The sequence below is a fragment of the Passer domesticus genome, unplaced genomic scaffold, assembly GCF_036417665.1.
Source record: "Passer domesticus isolate bPasDom1 unplaced genomic scaffold, bPasDom1.hap1 HAP1_SCAFFOLD_51, whole genome shotgun sequence".
In the NCBI taxonomy this organism is placed as follows: domain Eukaryota; kingdom Metazoa; phylum Chordata; class Aves; order Passeriformes; family Passeridae; genus Passer; species Passer domesticus.
Window position 1 is genome coordinate 824270 of NW_026990161.1, and position 22161 is coordinate 846430.

At 46.2% G+C, this 22161-nt stretch overlaps 1 protein-coding gene across 1 annotated transcript; it reads right to left on the reverse strand.

The window, feature by feature from the left end:
• Positions 1 to 434: 434 nt before the first annotated feature.
• Positions 435 to 13934, reverse strand: LOC135292804 (RNA polymerase II elongation factor ELL2-like). Its single transcript, XM_064406880.1, has 12 exons — positions 13908 to 13934; positions 12465 to 12531; positions 10788 to 10892; positions 9797 to 10050; positions 7828 to 7952; positions 7605 to 7695; positions 6043 to 6310; positions 5048 to 5301; positions 4368 to 4492; positions 3866 to 3956; positions 2213 to 2565; positions 435 to 1011 (listed from the first exon to the last, which is right to left on the reverse strand). The coding sequence occupies exons 4-11, from the start codon at positions 9980 to 9982 to the stop codon at positions 2500 to 2502; spliced, it is 1206 nt and encodes a 401-aa protein (XP_064262950.1). The 5' UTR covers positions 9983 to 10050; positions 10788 to 10892; positions 12465 to 12531; positions 13908 to 13934; the 3' UTR covers positions 435 to 1011; positions 2213 to 2499.
• Positions 13935 to 22161: the final 8227 nt, after the last annotated feature.

Sequence of the window (22161 nt, forward strand, 5' to 3'; positions counted from 1 at the left end):
TCATATCCTTTCCCAAGAGAAGATTATGGTCTTGTTGCTAACATGTCCTCTTTTTCAGCTGAATAAATAAATGGCAGGAAATTTAGGAAAAGAACTAGACATCAAAGTCCCCATTGGTCTGTGCAGGAATCAACATCTGTGTCTCTCTAGAAAGACAGGTTGTGACTGACTAGTTTGGAGAAATCTACAAAACTGATAGCGATCCTGAAGGGACACTTGAACGGAATTTCTCTTTTTAAACCAATTGATGTACCTTGCCTCCAACGCTTTTCCATGTCTTTTACAAAACCCTTACAGAGATCTGGATCTTCCCCGGCTCATGACAAGGTGAGGCCATGATCTGCCAGCAGTCCTGAGAGCTGCTTCAGCTGACAGCTTAGAGCAGCCCATGTGCACTCCTCTGCAACCCTCCACAACAAGGTCATTTGGGGTGGAGGTTGTCCTCTACCCTTTCCATCCCTTAAGGCAAAGATTTTAAATTAACAAGTAAATCAGAAAACAGGCTTATTCTTGTCATAAAGAAATTCCATTTGCTACAATATTTTCTTAATATGTGCACAATTTTATAATAAAGGTACTGGGCTTCCATTCTCTACTGATAAGTTTCATTCAGTGGACAGAGCTAAGTCTTGAAGAGAAGAATTGACCAGAAGAAAGACTCTCCAAATATGATAAAACTGATGATAAGAGAAGGAGTTAACAATAATGCAACTTTTTTATTGCTAAAGTTCAATACTAAAGTCTCTAATCGTAGACTAACTAATCCTACATTTTTAACAAATAATCATCTCCTTATTACTAACTTGAAGAAACCTAAAAAGCTAATCATCTTTTAAAATAAAACAGCTGGAGCTCATAGATGATCCTTTGCTGAAGCAGAAGACTGGTGCCAGGACTCCAGGACTTGCTGCTTGCCAAATTCAGATACTCATTGCTGAATGTGGGACAGCTTTTTGTGGAGCTACTGCTCCTGTGGCACCTGCTCTTCATCTCGGAGTAGCTGGGGCTACCCTATGAAGGAGAAATCAAAAGAAAATCAGTGCATGCCAACATTTCTGCAGAGTTTAGAATTTCCTGACCTTTCCTACAAAATAGCCTTGAGGCACACTCAGCTAGTCCAGTCTGGCTTTATTCATGTAAAACAGAAAATATACACTGAGTTTATCTTTTGAGCTATTTTTCTCTGTGAGCACCACTCTTGAGGGAACATGGCAAACTGAGGCAGTTATAATGCAGACCAAAAAACAAACTCTAGACAAGTCAGAAACTACAACAACAAAAACCCAAAGCGCGTCAGCTCCTCAGGAGGGCAAAACTCATTAATGCTCAAAGCCACCGATGGGAGTCAAACCTTCTTCATTCCCTTCTCCCTCAAATCAACAGGTGTGAGGTTTATCAAGCTCATGATACAAATCCAAGATGAAGTGGCAATGAGAATAATAGATGCCACTTCCCAGCACTCTCACACCAATGCTTCTGCTCCTCTAGGCCTTAAGGTCTGGTTCTTATTGGATGAAAAAAACTCCCTCCACATCAGGCAGTTTTTCCTTCAATTCCTTCAAACCACCCTGAGATTAATATTTACAAGCAGTAAATTGCTAACAAGTTGAAATTCAGTAGCAGGACAGACAACAACTTGTGCCAAGGATGCATGCCAGGCCTGATACACCTCAGTAGTATGCAGGATAGTTTTGAAAAGAAAACCACAGATGCCTTTCCACATTTTGGGTGGTCCCGGAGCAATGTGAGCCGGGGCCCTGCCGCGCCTGCTCCAAAGGCCGCAGCTGCCCCAGAGCCCCAGAGCTGCAGGAGGCCTGGCTGCCCCTGCCAACACCACTGCCCTGACACAAGCTGTGAGCAATTTCCAGGGCTTTAGACCACACACACACTTCTCCCTCCCCTCCTGCAAATGCCATGAGGGGATGCAGCAGCACTGCTGCAGCTGAGCCTGTGCAGCTGCACTGCAGGAAGGGAGGGCCCGTCCGGGCCTCACCCACCTCGGTGTTCATCTCTGCACTTCCCCCCACCTGGCCCATCTCCTCCTTTACCTTTCTAGCTCCCTAGTTCACATTTACTTGTAAACAACATCTGTAGTATTAACTCTGAAATATGGTCTTGGTTGCACCAAAATTCGGGCAGAGGCTTCTCTTAATAATCAAATTTTACTCCATCATTGTCCACACTGGAGTTGGGAAAAGCAGCACATTAATACCTTCATTGAAATCCAAGGGACACTACTGCTTCAGCCTCCCCAGCTCTCTTCACATCTTTTTGGACATGCTAGTCCTCTACACAACTGCTGGCATTCTAGAACTCCAACATTTGTCTTTTTCTTGAACCTAAAGGGTGCAGGGGAAATGGAGCCCAGACTTGGAGACAGGGTGCTGGCTTTGACATCCCATTCTACAGGGATGGCTTTGACATCCCCATAGAATGGAATGTTAAAGCCAGCACCCAGGAAGAAGAGTGGCCACCAGCTGCTGCCTGGATGTAACTGGGCTACTGCTCAGTTCTCTGCTTCTTGCTCCTGACAGGACTGATAAAGCCAGAAGCCCAAGGCCGTATCTGCAACAACAACAAAATAATTCATTCTTCTATGATCACAATCAGGTTTTGCTCTCCATTCTAAAAAAGCAGCATCTGTGAATTGGCAAAGTTTTAAAATGCACTATTTTTAATTAAAAATAACTGTCAAACCTGGAAGACCTGCAGGTAAATATCTGCTCTTCTGCATTCCTACTTTCTCATCTTAGCACTTAGCAAGACCTTCTCCAAGTCTACTGCTAAAAGGCTTTGGGAAGTAGACGCTCCCTTCAGCAGCTCCAGCAAAGCTTCCCCAAAATGGGGATGCCAGGTAACTTTTGTCTAGGTCCCAATTACTGCTTGCACACACCAGGAAAAGACTCAGCTTTTGCTATCAAACACCCACATAATTTATTACAGAGGAACCTGGCTGTTTTGGAGTTTTATGCATTAAAAACAAGATTAATGCTTCACTATTACAACCCATGAGTACAGGATGTTGTGGTTGGTTGTGAATTCTCATCAGGATGAACACAGACACCAGTCACATGTCCAGAAACTCTTGTGCATTTAGGTACAGCTGTCTTAAATCCAGCAGGCTCACCCACTCCGCAGACTCAAAAGCTGTTGGCTAACAAGCCTTTAAACTTGTACAAGAGAGTTTCACAAGTGGTTACCAAGGAGCCCTTGCTGTTGCTCAGGGCCCTTCAGTCATCTCTCAGCTCCTCCCAAGGAGCTTCTCAAAGGTGCTGCCTCACGAGCCACAACACACGGCCACAAGCTCCCCACAGGCACAGCAAACCTCAGGGCCGGGGATGGAGTAGAACAGGACAGCCGTGCTGTGCCCAGGCAGAGGGAGGGAGGAGAGAAATTAAGGCAGAGGAGGGAGTGAGGGAATAGCACCATTCTGTAGGTGCTGTGTTTTGTCCAGCCATGTGGATAGTGCAGAGCTGGGGTCAACAATGAGAGTGACAGAGAGACAGAGGGAGAAGAGAGCAAGAGGGCCCCATCTGCCCCAGCCTGGTGCAGCCTCTTATGCACAGGAGATTTCTCATGCAGTTCTGTCACACAAGCAGAGCCAGCCATTTGAGCCCTTCTCCAGGGAATGAGTTGAGGGTGGGGACTGAGCTCAAGTCTCCAGGCAGAGCAGAAAGTTGGATCAGGACAATGCTGCTCCACCCCTGCTGGATCCTCTCTTCTTATCATAACCTTGAGGTCACAGCAGTGTGTGGCAAAACATGCCTAGGCCTGATCCTGCACATTCCCATCACAGCTTCTACATCACCAGCAAGTCTGCTAAAATTTACTATACAATGCAGAATATTAAAAATGCACAAAATACCTGAGCAGGTCTTGCTGGAGCATCTGTCTCAGAAGGCCTTGGAGATGTTGCTTGGCTGCTGCTGGTGGGGTTCTGAGATGGAGCTGATTTTCTGTATGGATGGTCCAAGAGTTCATGTTACAAAGCCTAAATATCAACTGTCATAGTTCTTTCCTTGCAGGGAAAACAGACCTTCAGTGTCAGGACTCAAGGAAAAAACATGAAGCAGAGTTGAGGGAACTTTAGGCAGGACATCAGGAAAACATTCATGGCCCAGAGGGTGCTTGAGCACTGCAACAGGCTCCCCAGGCCAGTGATCACTGCAGCAAGGGCTCAAGAACAGTTTGGACAACTCTCTTGGGCACAGGGTGTGATTCTCGTGGTGTCTGTGCAGGGCCAGGAGTTGGATTCCATGACCCTGATGGGCCTCTGCTGGTGCAGCATATTCTAAGAATCTAGGCTTCATTTTCCAGGGCTTTTTTTCTAAAAAGGCTCTTTTCCTTCCCCAAGAGACTGAACTTACCTAGAAAGTATTGACTTCAAACTCTTTCTTTCGATTTTACTGTAGCCAGGCCAATCACTCTGAAGGGTTTGAAACAGATGTTCCTTCAGACTAAAGGAATTCTCCTTTGCATTCACGTTGGCTACCTACAGGCAGACGTTTAGGAAAACAAATCTTCATTATACCTATATGCAAACTATAGAAATCTAAAGGAGCTACTTCAGCTGGGATGGCAGAACATGGCTCTCATTATGTTGTGAATGTCTGCAGCGTGAAAAAGCCCTGCCACTACCCTGGGCAAACACAGCAACAAACTTTGCAGGTTCAGGGAATGAGTTCTTAAAAGTCACTGTGGGATCAACTAAAACTGTATCGACGTTGAATTTGAGTCCTTTGCCTAGGCTCCAAAACTATTTTCTTAGCTAAAGAGGAAATAATCCAATTTAATATAATAATGCTTGCATAATTCAGCAACAGCACCATTCAGGTGCATGGGGAATATTTAAAAAGGAAAGAAGGAGCTACTGCATCTTTCCATGGGTGTGCCTCTGATGAAAGCCTATCAGAAAGAAATACCAGTGGAACTTACCTTGAAGGAGTATTGGGAAAGTCTCTAATTTGAACAGGTGAGGAAGTAGTAAAATTATGAACAGCAGAACAGCATGATGGAAGAATTGGTGGTACAAGCTCCATGATCTCACCTGCTGAAGGATCTTTCCAAGGGAATCCTTGTCCTTTGGCCTGACTCCATCTCTCTGCAGCCGAGCAAGTAACTCTGGCTCCTTGTAATCCCTCAGAGCAAGCAGATGAATCACCCTGTCCCTGTAGGGTCGGCTGTAAACAGCAGCGCAGCTGCTCCAGTCGATGTCTGCAAGTCTCATAGGCACCATCCTCTTCTTCTCAGGCACAGGACCTGGATTGTTTTGTTGGGCTCCTCTGACCTCTGCTTCTTCTCCTAAAGTGAGGGAAAACCAGAAACAGAGAGTTCAAATTGCAGGTTTGCAGAAGGCAAGGTAGTTGATTCCAAAGGATGCACCAAGAATGTTGAACCTCCATTGGCTGGGCATTTACAAATATAAAAGAATCCAAATAGTAAAGCATTAAAAAGAAACAGTTAGTAAAATGCCTGGTAAAGGAGTGATACTGGATGGGAGGTTTTAATGAAAACTTCTTTTTATGCATGGTGCTTTTATATGATTTCCCCAGTTTGTAAGCTCAAGCGTTGGCTATGTCAAGAATGGCATGGACAGTGGGAATATGTGCACTCTCAGCAAGTTTGCCAGCACCAGAGGCATGGGATGCCATCCACAGGGACCAGGACAAGCTTGGGAATTGGGGCCCTGGGAACCTCATTGGTTTCAACTAGGCCAAGTGCAAAGTGCTGCATCTCTGGGGTTGGGACATGCCCTGGCACCGAGGCCCGCCTGGGGATGAAGGTGGGGAGGACTTGGAGGTGCTGGTGGATGAGAGGCTGGATATGGGCATAAAAACATATAGATATCCAGTAAAAAAATGAAATGGAAGCATATCTGAAAGGAGTCCATCAGTTTAATACCCTTTGCACTTGGATTGTGTGACTCCTTTTCTGCCTGGGTCCTGAGCTCTCTGCTCTTCTCTTTGGCTTTGAGCATGGCAAGCATTTCATAAAAATCCAAAGGATGGGATTTTTTTACCCTCTCTCATTCTGTTTACTCACCTTTGGACTTGGGAGTCTTCCCCTGCACCCTGGCAGACACTGGGAATCCAGAATGTGTCAGAACCTTATTTTTCAGTTGTACTTCGGTGGAAACGGAAATGGATCTGACACTTGGAGACATGTTCAAAATTGAACAGGATGTGGAAGGCAGGTCCAAGAAAGAAGGAGAGTGGCCACCAGCTGCTGGCTGGACATCACTGGGCTCTTGGTCAATCCTCTGCTTCTTGCCCATCACAGGACTGAGAAAGTCAGAATCCAGAGGCCGTTTCTGCAAAGATGATCCCGATTAGTTTTCCTCCCATTCTGAACAAACAGCATTTCTGAACTGGCGATGGTTGAAAACACACCTTTCTTACCTAAAACAGCCTTTCAAACAAGGAGTGCTGCAGCTAAATATGTTCTCTATTTCATCCCTACTTTCTCACCCCAGTATTCAGCAAGTCTTTCTCCTAGTCTGTAGCTCAAAGGCTTTGGGACAAAGACACTCCCTTCAGCACCTCTATCAAAGGCTTCCCCAAAATGGGGAGCTCAAGTTGGTTTTATCTTGCTCCCTGTTTCTCCTTAGACACACCAGGAAAACACTCAGCTCTTGCTGTCACACACCCACATGATTCCCTAAAGCAGCCCCAAGGAGCCACCGGTGTGGTGCCGATCACAGCGTGTCCAAAGCAGAGATGATAACAACAGAGGGAAGGCCCAGTCTGGCTGCAGGTCTCATTCCTGCTGTTCTCCAGAGGAAACCCTGGATCACAGCCTCTTCCCTACCGAGCAAACACTGCTCCTATCCGTGCACATCAGCAGCTCAGAACAGGAGTGCCAGACACAGCTCTGTGCCTGCCTGCTGACAGAAATCCTGTGGGCAAGGAGGCAGGACTTAAGAGGATGCTGGGCCCTGCAACATTTCCTACTGTGGCTGGGAAAAGAGTAGGGAAAAATAGAGCTGTGTCCTCCCTCCTCTATTTAAAGAGTATTTTTAATCTTTAGGAAACTAACCTTTTCATGCAATGTTTTCCAAGATTCTTTCAAAAAGACCATGCTCTGATTTTAAGCCTAACAAGTCCGAGCTATTCCATGATGATTCAGAGTTCCCTCCTCTCACATGGGATAGTCTGAATCAAAATGGGAGCCTAAATGCTGCTTAGGACAGAAAAACAAGTTTCCTACAAATGCCTTACTACTGGAATTTGTCCTTATTCTAGACTTCCCTTAGATTTCTCTTCAAACAGTAGCACTGGCATGACCGTGCATGTTTTAAGTACTAGAGCTGCCATATCATCCAGAACCCTGCACAGACACAGCCAGGTACCAGAAACATGTCCACATCTTGTCCTTAGCAGAGTTTCCTACGCACCATGAGAAACAAGTCATGTGTGCAAGCTTGTTGCAGGCTTTGACATTGCAACCATCTGGAAAACTATACAGGAATCCCATTGGAAGTACACGCCTCAGGTTCATACAATATAAAGAGAGCACTACTGCTTCATATCACAGCTTGGACACCAGGAGCAAGTGGGATAAAACATCATTCATAGTAGAGAATGTTTAAAAAATTCACAAAATACCTGAGCAGTTCTGGGTGGAGTATCTCCTTCAGAAGGTCCCAGAGATGGTGACTGGCTGGTGCTGGTGGAATTCTGAGATGGAGTTGGTTTTCTGTAAGGATGGTCCAACATTTCAGGTTACAAAGCAAAACTATCAACAGTTATCGTTCTTTTCTCACAGGGAAAACAGACCTTCATTTCCCAGAGGGTTTTTTGAAATGGTTGTTGTCCTGACTGAACTTACTGAGAAAGGGTCACCTCCAATGTCTGTCTATCTCTTTCAGTGTAGCCAGGCCAATCTTCCTGGATGTCTTTAAAGAAATGTTCCTTCAGGCTGAAAGAATTCTCATTTGCATCCAGGTTGGCTACCTAAGGACAGACATTTAAAACATAAATGTTCATTTCACCTAAAGGCAGACTATAGATGTCAAACTGATACTGCAAAGCTAAAGCAAAGGTGAAAAGAAATCATGCACCAGTTTTCCTGGACTTTTGTTCAATGTGAAGAACAATGCAGCTGACATGTAAGAGGTAACAATATTAAAGAGGTGTGGTCCATTTGGGCTCTAGAAATTGGGAGGTAAATAAATGCCAAAGTGCTGCAAGCATGGAGGAAATGGATGCTATGAAAACCTCTCCCTGCAGCAGGGATCCAGGTTTTTTGGTCTTTAACACAGCTTTGAGAGTCAAAGTCCCCTATGCCACAGCTCTCAATCTTCACCATTTGAAATACAAGGAGAGGCCAGGCTTTTCCTTTCTGTTTCCTTATCTTTTGAGTAAGACCTGAAGAACATCATCTCCATGGGCAAATCCATATTTTTCCACCCTCAGGAACACATTGGCTACCCTCTTGTTTCACCCAGCTGCATTGCCATGGCAGAGCACAGCCTGGGCCTCTAACGGGGCATGCTTTCACCATCCCATGAAGCTCCACAGGATGCTGGCATTTGTCTCTGCAAACAGAACTGCTTTTCTTTCTCAAGTGCTTGCTCAGAGGAAACTACAGGTTCCTATGGAACACTTGTGGGAGATAACCTACCTAGAGCTACACTTCAACAGCTAAAAAGTAACCAAGATACCCAGAATCAGGAATTTACTTCTTAAAAGCACAACTAAGTCTGTGTTGGAAGAGAAGGAAGGCTGTGAGTGTAAGAGCTCAGCAAATTCACCCTACTGGTTTTTCATCTATACCCAAAAACAATGCCACCTGCTGCGAAGTTAAGAAAAATGTGAATAATAGTTTTCAGGATGAAGTGCTGTTCACACAGCCCTTTCAGAATGCAAACTAGTACCTTGAGGCAGTTCACACTGCAAACATGAAACTACTCCTTCCAAATCTCCTTAAACATTGACAAGAAGAAAAGGGAAAGGAGATTTTTCCACCTCTTACCTTCTAAGGAGCTGAGCTTTGAAATCCTATAATCCCTTCTTTCATAGCTAAAAAGGAAATATTGCTTCATGATATGCTATTTAATGATAGCATAATTCAGTAACAGCCTACATGGACGGGGAATATGGAAAAGGAAGGAAACAGCCACTGAATCCTTCCATAAATGTGAATTGTAGGAATGATAAAGAAATACCAGTGGAACTAAACAAACACCTGGAAAAGTTACTGAATAATAATAGGTGCCAAGGAATTTGAAGACTTGATACACAGGACAACAAAGAACCCCTGTGCTCAAAGCTGGGAACCATCTCTATCATGGAGGATTTTCCTGGAACACCCTCCCCTGGAAAGCAATCCCCACAGATCCCAGCAGCAGTCAAGTACCATCGAGTGGCCACCAAATCCCTTCAAGTGAAATACTGCCCTAGGCAGCTACCAAAATTCTCTCCTCTGAAACTTGTCCCAGGATTTTAAGGACCTCAACTAAGTGTTTCATCCAGTTGAGACTTTCACCCTCTGAAGTTCCTCCATGAAGCAGTTAAAGAGTCCAAGGAAAAGAGAGAGGATTACAAAAAGGCACGAGAAGCAAGCATGTTACAAAGAATTTATCATTGCCAGCCATTCTAGAAAAACAACAATGCCTCCCAAGTTTGGAAGGTTTCTTTCTTTCCTCACATGGGCTTGCCATTGGGGGGAACTGGGTAAAGCTGATGGAAAAATCTAAACCAGGAGCATTTCCCAAGCCTCTCATTAGTTTCTAATTGAAACCCTGAAGTAAGACAGCTGAGAGTTAGCATTGCTGGCAGCGACTCCAGGATCTCACCTCCTGAAGGATCTTTCCAAGAGATTCCTTGTCCTTTTGCACAACTCCCTCTCTTTCTAAGTGGGAAAGTAGCTCTGGCTTCTTGTAATTCTTGAGAGCCAGTAAATGAATCACCCTGTCTCTGATGGGTCGTTGGGAAACAGTCCTGGAAAGTCTCTGGAAGAATTTGGCAGGGTTCGTGGGCATCGTTCTCTTCCTCTCAGGCACAAGATCTGGAGAGCTGCATGGGGCTCTCCTGAGCTCTGGTATTTTCACTTCAGTAAAGGAAAAACAGAAAAAGAGTTGTCAAATGGGGGGTTGGGAGAAGGCAAGGAAGTTGATTCAAAAGGATGTACCGAGACTGCTGAAATTCTGTTTGTTCAGCATTGATAGATCAGTAAGAATCCAAACAGTAAAGCATTGGGAAGAAACAATCCTTAAAAATACCTGGTAAACGAATGATATTGGAGGGATGGTATTAATGAAAAATTACTTTTATGCATGGTGCTTTTGTATGATTTTCCCAGTTTGTAAGCTCAAGCAGTGAGCTATGTCAGGAATGGCATGGACAGTTGGATTAAATGCAAGCTTGGCAAGTTTGCCAACACCAGAGGCATGGGATGCCATCCAGAAGGACCAGGACAAGCTTGGGAAGTGGGGCCCTGGGAACCTCCTGCGATTCAACAAAGCCAAGTGCAAAGTGCTGCATCTTTGGGGTTGGGACATACCCTGGCACTGAGACATGCTTGGGGATGAAGGTGGGGAGGACTTGGAGGTGCTGGTGGATGAGAGGCCGGGCATGAGCTGGCACCGTGTGCCGGCAGCCCAGAAAGGCAACCGTGTGCTGGGCTGCACCAGGGGAAGCGTGGCCAGCAGGTCGAGGGAGGGGATATGACACACCAGGCACTGCTTTGAAACCAGGAACTCGTGCTTGGTGTCTGATGGAGACTCTCTGAGTCCTGGTGAGACATCCGGGAGCTTTGTCTCTCCCATCACACACACACAGACTGACCTTTCTTTACACGCTCCTTCAATCTTTCAATGTAGGTCAAACTTTTAATGCCTTTCTCCACTTCCTGTTCTTTGGACCATGCCTCTCTGATATGTGCCTGCAAACCTAATGACACAAACATCACACACTTCAATTACTTAGAACAAGGTAAACATGCCAGTTATTGAGTGGGGGCACTGCTGGTGTTTTGAGAAGCTCAATCCGATGTAGGTACAGAGACTTCCCACAGCATTCAAGCAAAAGACCTCCCAAAATGATACCCCTGAATGACTTCTAATGAAAATTACCTGAAACCATAACCAAGCATCAGGATGAAAAGTAGGTAAGAGTTCTTCACCACAGGGTAGTCAGGCATTGGGACAGGCTCCCTTAGTGGGCTCAGGGCACCAAGTCCAGCAGAGCTCATGAAGCATTTGGACAAGGTCCACAGGTACCTGGTGGGATTCTTGGGGACAGAGCTGCACTTGCATGTCCTTGTGGATCCCTTCCAAATCACATATTCTCTGATTCTGTGACAAACACCAGTCCCAAACTGATACTGCATGGAGCACGTTGCAAAGGCACGCTCTACCCTATCAGCAACCAGAGCTGTCTCACCTGAGATTCTCTGTGCCAGCCCAAAGTAGAAGTGGCCCCAAGTTCCACAATCGTCTCACTACTGCCAGTCCTCAGACCCCAGTTACTGAATGTTAAATATTACCTTAGGATTTATGTAGACCACCACCAAGAATCAGACAAATCTTCATTCACATGTGAAACAGAATGTCCTGAATGAGGAATTCAGAAGTTTAGCGTTGTCTCTCCAAAAAGCCACCAAGGGTGCTGCCTTAAAATGCTCTGCACTAGGCTAAGGCAGAGCAAGAGCTGCATGTGCAGGGGCAGAGATGTCCCTGCAGGCAGGTGACTGCAGCCACAGCCAGGTGAGAGCCTGTTTTTCTCAGGGCAGCTGGCTGTACCTGGCTCAGGTAGCACCTCACTGCTGCAGGCAGCACCACAGAGTGCCTGCAAGGAGAATGTGCACCTGGTGTCTGCCTGGAGCCAGGCTCCTTGGGGAAACAGCACTCAGAACAGGTTAACAACAAATGGCAGCCCCTAAGCACATTGTGCTTTGTGGGAAGTGATGGAATCCACTGGGAAGATGACACCAATGCCTTCCTTCCAATTTCCTTGAAAAGAACCCAACACAGTAATATGATAACAGTGACTTATTAATGACCAAGACCAAAAAAATTAAATCAAGCATGGTTCTCCACAATGACTTTATGGAAATTCTCCATGCGACTTCCTCTCAGTCATTTTTTCTTTCAATTTGCAATTAATTCTTATGGATAGGCACAATGCCTAGGTACTCCAAAATCTAATTGTAAATCAAAAACATTAGCTACCAAAACTGTGAATTTAAGTGCATAAGGTGGTCCAAATCTTGACCTCCATGCTCCAAATTCCAGCCCATCAAGGAGTATGGGAACAAGGAAGGACTGGCAGGCTTTCTCAGGGGAAAACAAACCAGTGCCTGAATGAACTGACAAGAGACTGCAAGGCTGACCTGAGGCCAAACCACCTCCAGCTGAGAGCTCTGAACACAAGAGATTCCCTCTCCCAAAAATATGCTGCAAAAATGAATTGCCAAGGTGAAAATCTTACAGACATTGAGCAAAATATGAAAGGCAACCATACCTCCAAGTGGGTTATACAATTTGACATCCTGCACACTTCCATTGTGCGACACCTCGCTGGCATTTGGCTAAAAGGAAGAAGAAATTTTCTGTAAAATCTTCAGCCTACTCTCCATCACTGCTGATTAACTAAGCCCTTCATTTTAAACAAGAGCTGCACTTGCAAAGGTTTGCTGTTCCATCACTCAAAAGGGCTGCTTTGACACAGTTCTCCCTCTGAAAGCAACCAGCTACAAAAGTGCCCTGAGAGAGCGACCCTCACTTAGCCTCTAATGCAGCCAAGCCTTCAAGTAGCAGGTCATCCTTTCCCTATAAATTGCTGGAATTTATAGGCACAGGCTTCCCCTGAAATCAAGTGCCTGAGTACAGTTGAACTGGTCAGTGCTCAGCTAACAATCCAGGTGAGAGTGGTTCACAAAAAGATTAAGAATTCAGAGCAGGACCCAACACTGGGATTTATCTGGCACTATGGAAGTACATCGTAGAGTCAGCTCCAAGAAGAATTTCATCTGCATGAGGTGAATTTCGACTCTCAAGAGGCATGAAAACCCTTTCTCTTTTCCTCAGCTCTAGATGCAATTCTTCATAGATGTGAAGAGGAAAGAGTTTCTCCTCGGTAAGTCAGATATACCAAATTTGGGTTACTTGGCTGATCTCATAATTTAGTACAGAAAGTGTCACATTCCAGTAGAACTTAAAAATCTCTAAAATGTTTTTCAGCCTAAGTACATTTTTTAACAAAAACAACTACTGCCATCCAACTGCTTCATTCTGAAGGCACAATTGGCTGAGATAAAATCTAAAAAGGTATGATAAATGGACTGGAAAATGTGGACTAATTAGCATGAGAAAGGAGACATCAATCCCAAATAGAGGATAGAATATTACTTAGTGGAATTGTACTTTAGAACCAATTAAGGTTAATTTCTATGTTTGCTAAAACTGTATCAAAGAGTGGAAAAGCTTTGAAAATGATGTGCATGTGGCTGGAGTTCTCCACTAGGCATCACAGCTGGGAATATACTAATACATCCTCCTAATACTAGAAAATACTGTCAGAGAGTTTCCTTTACCCTGACATGTTCGGTGAGTGCAGTACAACGTGGAACAATGAGAAATCCATGCATTTTGGCCAAGAGCCATGCCCAGGCATGAATTTCCCAAGTGTCCCAGCATGGAGAACATGTGACTTTCACTGGCACCTCCTCAGTGTCATCACTGAGTGCCACATCCACCAGAGAACCTCCCACATCCACTGGCACCTCCTGTGTGTCATCCCTGTGAGTGGTTCCCACCCGGGCAGCTGCCTCCAAGGGGCCCTGGAGCAGCCGTGGGGCCCCAGCCCTGCCCAACAGGTCCCGCGGGCTCAGCAGCACCTGACACCAACACCATGGCCAAGCCCCCACCCGCTGCCAGCCCGCAGAGCCCCACAGCTGCCCCTCACCTCTTGGTCCTGGGGCCTCTGGGTCACCCTGACGGGCACGGCAGTGCTGCTGGGGGCCCTGCGGGACGCAGCGCGCGCTGGGGCCCTGCGGAACACACTGGATCCTGCCCAGGCCCGCAGCTCCGCCATCCCGCTCTGCCTCGGCTGCTCCCGCTGCCACAGACACTGATCCTGCTGCAAAGGCTGCAAAATGCAAAATCCTTCTTAGCAAAATGTGTTCCTGGATGTTTGGCCTTGGTGGCTTTCAAGGCTCATCAAGAAGAAGGGAGATCACCCCCATGAAACAAGAAGCAGCCACCAAGCTCAAAGGGATGGCCCGGCCTTTGAAAGGCAGGTTACTTGTTGGCTCAATTGCCTTGGTGAGGTGCAGGGCTTGACAGCCTTCAGTGACCTCGACACAGGGGAGGTTAGCAAGGCTTGGGAAGAACGATGCACCTCTGATGGTGGACACAAAGAATGCAGGATTTATGGGCACAAGGACATTTGGCAGAACCCCCGAGAAAAGGAACAAACTGATGAAGCCAACACAGCAACTGTGCTGCATCAGCTGTGACAGGGTAAAAGGCCATTCCAGCAGGAGCAGACCATGGCCACCCACTCCAGAAACCTCACTGTGAATAAGGGGGAGACTGAGCATGCAGACTATTGACCATGAGAAGTGAGAGGAAATTACCCAACAGCAGACATAATACTAATTATGAAAAGAACTAGGAGACTTGCAGTCAATGAACACTAATTCCTTTCTTTGCTCAATTGTATAAATACTAAGACACTCTGGTTCTTGTGGTGCTGGCTTTGTGAATTTGCCCCTGAGCCCCCCCTTTCTGCCCAGAGCTGTAAATAATTACCTCCACTCAGTGTGTGGATCGGCCTCTTGAACAACGAGTGCTGGAACCACCAAAGCTGGAACAACACTCGCTGTCCCTCTGACACCTCCGCTCTGGCTGCAGCCGCCGAAGGGTCTGAGCGGTCCTGCCGTGTGCCGGTGACAATGGCCACGTGTCCTTGGAAACGGGGAGTTCCATGTTCCAGGCTGGGCGGGATGTCACTGAGGAGCGGGACGTGTCACAGTCGGGGCAGAGGGAATTCACAATGGGCACAGGTGGGGAATGCCCTGCCTGGCCCATGACTGACTCAGCTCATTTCCAAGTGCAGAAAGGGGCACTCCACCAACCCCAGGTGCTGCAGCTGTGCAAACCAGGCCTAGTGAAGGGTTTCTGCTCTAACGTGCTGCACTTGGCTCTCTCGGAGGCGAAGGAGCAGCTTAACACCTCTCACCAGGGCAGCAAGGTGCAGCCCTCCCAGCACTGGGCACTCCTGTCCTGGGCCCTTCAGTCTGTGAGGCTTCCAGCACGTACACGGTCACTCAAACATCATCTCTTTGACAAAATCCCCCGACCTTTCCTCATCCCAGTCCCCTAAAAGGAAACAAGCCAGCAGCATGCCCAGGCCCCCACAGCCTCTGCAGGAGGAGCTGACATGGAAAGGCCAGTGCTGGCCCCGAGCAAAATTCTAGGCTGACATTTGTGCTGACTGCAAGTGGCCATTGAAGTTATTGACACATGTAGAAAAACATTTTATATTCAATTTATGATGGTTTTATTGTCATTTCCCCCATACCCAAGATTAGTCCAGATTTCAGTCAGCTGGCACCAAAAATAAGTGCTAGCCATAAGTTGTCCAGGCATTACAGGGAGAAATAATAAAGCATGTAGGTTAAAATGTGTTGAATATTACCATCCAAAGTTCATTTTCAATGATATCTTGTGTTAGTTTTGAAGTCCATGTCTATATCTACCCATGTCTCATCTCCTGGCTGCCACACTCACAAGGACAGTGTAGTCTGGGGACACAAAGGGAGGAATCAATTTGTCAAACACCAGAGCCCAGATCTGTAAAAGAACTGCGTGCCTTTTTGGGAATGACTGGTTTGTGTTGATTATGGAGCCCCAGTTAGGGACTGTTGGAAAAGTCTTTGTATGAACCATGAAAGGAATCCATGGAGGTTGTTACACTGGACTCGAATGTCCAACAGCCTTTCCATACCTTTTAAAGGTTATTGATGACAACCCCTGCTCTGGAGTTACCAGATTTGATGGAACCCTTTGCACTGTTCATCCATGAGTGCCTTTGCCCTGCACAGTAGCCCCATATTTAGCTCAAAGAATGGGAACGAAGGAAGAAACCCTGTGGTATTTTGGGCGTATTTCTCAAAAAATAACTAAAAAATGTACTCAAGGCATGGTCAGTGCACCTCAGAGCAGGAACCACCATGGTCCTGATTGATAGAATATACTTGAAAATAAATGGGAAAGAAAAGTGATAGTTTATGTGCCCAACATGGTTATGTCTGGTTCAGCACAAAAAGGAGGTCACTGGTTATCCCTGAACAGAAACTGAAAGTAACAGGTGGTACTCCTGGAACAAAAGACGTGGTGCTAAAGACAGCTACTGCCTTGAGCCCTGAGTAAAGGTTACAAATTGCTGGATTTGTTACAAGAATGCTGGTTGATTTGATATCCAGCAATCTGGCATATCATCAGTCAGAAAAAGGAGTGTAAGAATGGGAGAAGACTAGAAGTCCCCACTCTAGGTGGGACTGGCTTTCCTCATGGCTACCAGACCTTTAAAGGCTTACAGAAGTATTTCTAACCCGTGCTGGAATTGTGACTGTTTGCATTTTTTTCTGTGTGATAATTCATTGTATTTCAGCTTTCATGAGATGGTTTGCAAATATTTGTAATAACAAACATTCTTATCCTAGAAAAGAAAATTAGTTTTAGAAGTGAGACTTCCAAGACAAATCTTGAAAGGATCTCTGTGAGGGATTGTTGCAAATAGCTTATGAGGGAGGAGTGGGTAGTGGAACACTGAAAGCTCTGAAACCCTCTATGTCCCAAGCCAAGCCAGAACAACACAGTTTCTTCAAGAACACATTCTGCTGCTCAGACAACCAAGATGAAAATGACTACTATATGGAAGACCACAATGAAAGGTCAACAAAAGGCCAAAAGCTCAGTGAACACCCAGGGTCTCTAAAGATCCCCAGTAGACCCTCAGAAACTAACTGTGCAGACTCAAGCAATTTATACATATTTAATGATTTCTGAGAAACGGAATGCCTGTGTGCTGCATACTGCAGTAAAGCACAGCAAGCTCACCCCAAAGTGTGCGTGTCCCCGCGGTGCCTGTGCGCCAGCAGCAGGTGTCACTTGGGGTCTGCCCGGTATCTGCGTCTCTCTGCTCCCCCAGGGTTTCCCTGGCTCAGGAGATCCCCCGTTCTCCACGCTTGACTGCTCCACTCTTGGCTGTGCCTCTCAGAAACAGGGCTCCTATTGCATGAGTGAATGCCTTGAGAGCCAGCCCCTCAAACACTTCCTTTGTCCTTGCTGCACATGTGCCTAGAGCAACATGTGGGTCACCTTCCTGCCACTTCAGCATGTGCAGAACTGCACTTAAGTGCCACTTCTGTTCAAAGTTTTCTGGAGGCAAAAAGGGAGCTGGGGCGGGGCAGAGGGGCTGATGTCAGTAAGTGAGAGGTTGTCCTCAAGTCCCTTTTGCCGGGGCAGATGCCATGGGGGTCTGTCACCCAGAGCAAGAGCCAGGACCCGCAGGAAGGATCCTGTGTCCTGGATCTGGCCAGGAGGGTGATCTTTGCAGCAGCTCGGAGGAGCACGGCCAGGACCTTGGGGTAACTGGATACCACCTGCCACGTGGCAGGGGCAAATGGAAGGGTTTGTTCTTCCTCCACCTGTGTGCTGCAAGTCATGGGCTGTGCCAAGTTCTGTGTGGAGAACGATCACGTGTGACTCGTTCGCCTCTTGTATGCTCTCCTTTTAGTGTTGTTATTACCGTTTGTGTTCTTTTTTCACTGCTCTTTCTAGTAAATTGTTCTTATCTCAACCCGTGATCTTTACCTATTTGTGCTCTTCTCTCCATCCTGCCACAGGGAAAGTGGTGGGGAAGTCAGTGAGGGGCACGTGCTCTGAGGGGTATCAGTGTGAGCACTCAACTGGGGAATACCATTCCTACACTGCAACAATGTGGAAAACTCAGTTTCCTAAGGTACTTTCCTTGGCTAGTCCTACAGGAAAATCAGCCTGCTGAAAAGCAACTGCTGTCATTGAACTGAAAGCCTGCTAGGTAACACTTGTTTTAAACTACAGATTTAATAAAGTTACACAAGCAGCAAAAATTAAATATTGCCAAACCGTCTTTATAATAACATTTTAAATTATTTTAAAATCCAAGATGGGAGAAACTCCTGTGAACTTTTTCCAATCCCACAGTGGCAAAGAATACAAAGAAAGTAAAGCAAATTACAACTGAATATTTTCAGCCCCTAAAAAAAAAGTTAAGCAAAATAGCAGAAAGAGTTACATTTGAGCTGCATTTCCAAAGCAGATGGTTGACTTTAATGCTTAAGGCTACAGAAGAGGAAATGAGAGAATCTGTGTGTTGAAAAAAAACAACCTGTAATGGAACTGTGCAAATGCATTCTCTTCCTCCCTGAAATGAAAATTCTCATATTCAAAATATCATTAAAAGTTGAGGCCAAAATTTCAAGTGACTTGATGTCAATGAGCTGTGTTAAATCTTTGAAGAGAGCATTGCTGGTCTGGCTTCACAGGCGCCTGAATGAATGATGAACAGAAGATCTGTACATTCCAAATTATACTGTCTTGGATAAGCCAGATTTTCCAAAGATTCAACAAACAGATTTGGGTTTGGTTTATTTTCTCCCACTAAAAAGAGCTAAAAGAGTTCATGCACTCACTTAGTCAGGTCAAGGTTCTGAAGGTCACTCGGCCAGTATTGAGGTCACAGACAGCGGATTCCAGAAAGATGTCCTTGATTTTCAGACTTTTCACAGACAAAATACCAAGAAAGAAAAAATTGAAATCAATTGAATTCAGACACTGCTTTGCTCTCCATGAAACCACAAGCCCACACTTTACTCTTCTCATTAATACAAACACAGAAACACCGGCAGCCTTGGTTGGCAGAAGATGGAAAACTGTCATTTCCAGACACTCACTGAGAGCAGGCAATGTGAAAGCCCCGCCCTGGGTTTCACAGCCACTCCCCTCCTGTGCCCATCCCTTCAGGGCAGGCCCAGCATCAGGACGAGCTGTGGAAAGAGCTGGTGACAGTGGCAGGTCCCTGTGCCCAGGGCAGAAGGCACAGCACCTCTGCTCCTGGCTGGAACAGGGGCCACTTGCCCAGCTAGACCTGGTGTCCCAAAAAGAGGAGGGGCCCTGGCCCCAGGGCTCTCCCCAGCCCTGCAAGAGGCCAAGCCACCAGCAGCTCTAGCAGGGCTCTTGCAACTCTTTACTCAAGGAAAAGGAAATCAATTGGTATTTCCCTCACACACTCCCTAGACACTGGTTTCTCTCCCTCCTAATGCCCTTCCCCTTCCCCTTGTGCCCCACCGTGGGTGACACTCCTGTGCTGGGGGCACAGCCAAGGGCCCCTGCAGTCGAGGGCCGTGGCAGCAGTGCTGCCTCTTCCCACAGGAAATCCTGCTGCAGCTGCCACACCTGCAGCATATCAGATGCCAAAGGCAGAGCGGGCAGCAGGAGCATCTGCTCTCTCACAGGACCATGCCCTCAATATTCCTATCCAAACATCTGGATACACAGTGACTCCACAGCCCGAGGTAATCCAATCGGGGGCACTCCCCTCTGATGTTCCAGCCCAGAAGGTAAAACTAATTTCAGTCACCCGAGCTTTGGAATTGAGTAGAGGAAAATGAGTTAACATTTGAACTGATTCATAATATACCTTTGGAGTGCTACGTGCACATGGGATTTCTGGAAAGAAAGGGACCTTTTGACCTCTCAAGGCACATCAATCAAAAATGGAAAAGAAATATTGGGCACACTTGAAAGTATCCAGAAACCAGAGGAAGTTGCCATCAGGCATTGCAGAGCACACCAAGTGGCTAAGACCAAACTGGAATTGGGGAAACATTTAGCCAACGAGGCTGCAGAAAAAGACATGTTAGAAAACAAAGCTTTATCTTTAATACCCTTGCCAGAGATACCTCTCCCAGTAGAAAAAACAGAGTATAATGCTAGGGACTGTCAATTAACTGCAACTGTAGAATTGTGATTTGATCCACAGGGTTAGACAGTTATCCCAACTGGGCAAAGAATAGTCCCAGAATCACTCCTGTGTGAAAAAATGGATTGCAAACACAAAGCCACTCATTGGAGTACTAAAAAACTTTGGAAACATTTGCAAAAATCTGTAACTGGGTGTGAAATGGCTCAGATTGTACAATCAAGACTCCAAAAGTGTATAGTTTGTAAAAGAGACAACTGTAGCACAGCTCACAATGTAGTGCTAAGAGCCATAAAATCTGAAGGTGTTCCAAGGGAATAGTGCCTGATGGATTTCACTCAATTTCCCAGAAAATGGGGGTATCAATCCCTCCTACATCTGGTGGATACCTTTTCCGGGTGGCCAGAAGACTTCCCTTGTCTTACCAACCAGTCTAGGGAAGTGGCTAAAATACTGTTGAATCAAATAATACCTAGATTTGGGGTACCTTTGGGAATGTCATCAGATAGAGGTTCCCACTTTCTTGCAGAAGAGGTACAAGAGATTAGGAAAGCCTTGGGAATAGCTTGGGATCTTTGTGCTCCTTATAGGCCCCATGCTAGCGACAAAGGAGAGAGAATGAATTATACAATCCAATTGAACTTGGGTAAAATACGTCAGGAAACCTCCTTGACATGGTTCCAAGCCTTACCCGTGGCTCTGCTTTGAATTAGGATTCAGACATGGGGCACCAGCAAAATCTGGCCCTGTAAGCTGCTGTATGGTTGACCCTACCAAGTACCACACATTTCAGGAAACACACACATATAAGGAGAGGTTGATTTGAATAATTACCTCATTTCTCTTAGCAAAACTTTACAGGACTTACAGCAAGCAGTGGCGATCTCCAGACCAACAGGACTGGACATACCAGTGCACAAGTTCCACCCAAGAGCTTGGGTGTACTTGAAAGGCTGGGGAAGCTGTTCTGCTACAGCCAAAGCAGGGCCTTCTCAACTTCTGTAGACAATATTGCTGCATTGAAATGGATAGGATAAAATCGTGGATACATTATTCCAGAATCAAAAGAGCCAAAGCCTCTTAGCTCAAGACAACATTTCCTTGGGATTTGAAGAAATCTGGGCCAAGCTTACTTCATGGTTACCCAGCTGGACTTGGTTAAAACATCGGTCTGTAGCTGTTGTAGTGCCTTATCCTGTAAGATGAAATTATAGCTATTAAGAAACTAGTTCCCATAATGAACTTTGTCTCAAGAAAAGGGGGCACATGATAAGGACCATAGGACAGAGCAGCACAGCCTTGAAGAAGTGGATGAAGGATGTAACTTCTTTGGCACGTAGAAGTCATGAAAAACACAAGCAGGATGCCAGCTCATTTCTGCAAGGCTGAGAAAGCAGAAGTTGCTGTGCAAAAAATGATACTGTGCTTAGTGCAAAGTGGGGGTGAGGAACAGCCACCTAAAAAGGACATCGGATGTTGAAGACAGACCCCAAAGAATCATGTGAGGACTATTGAGGCGGCTTCCAGCCGGGCTGTGCCCGGTGGGCTGCCTTGGCCAGGATAGCTCAGTGGTGCTCAGCACAGCGTCCGAGTTCCCAAGCAGCTGCCAGCCGCAGGCAACCTAAGCAAGCTCAAGTGATATCAGCTCTTAGTGATTATCAGCTCTTTGTGATTTCAGCTCTTTAGCCTGCTGGTGCCACAGCAGACACTGGGAGAGAGAGGGGAAGCGCTGTGTGATGTTCCAAAGAATTCTTTATTGGTGTCTTCTATGAAGGTTCTCAGTGACAGCTCTTCTACTAGACCAGGCAGAAGTTGGGGTTTATATACCTTACAGGGGTTTTGGAAATTGTCCAATAGTAAGGGTCAAGGGAAAGTGACCTATGGGCTTACAGAGAGATAAGCAGGGTCCGAAAGGCAGAAGAGAGGGGCTGCTAAGGCTCAGTCATCATGTCCTGGCCTTTCCTAGCTCAGGCTTGTGGCCTCCAAGGAAGCCTTGCAGGCCCTGGACCTGCTGTGGTGGTTCAATAACGTGACATGAGGGAGTTCCCCCAGGGCAACTGGGATGCCTGAAAGAAGTGAACAGCCTCACCACAGCCTGGCATGCTCAGCTGCTTTTCCTTCTGATCCTCCTGGGGAGGCTCTGACATTTCCTCTTCCCTGATGGAAGTGTAGCTGCTGCCAAGGGAAA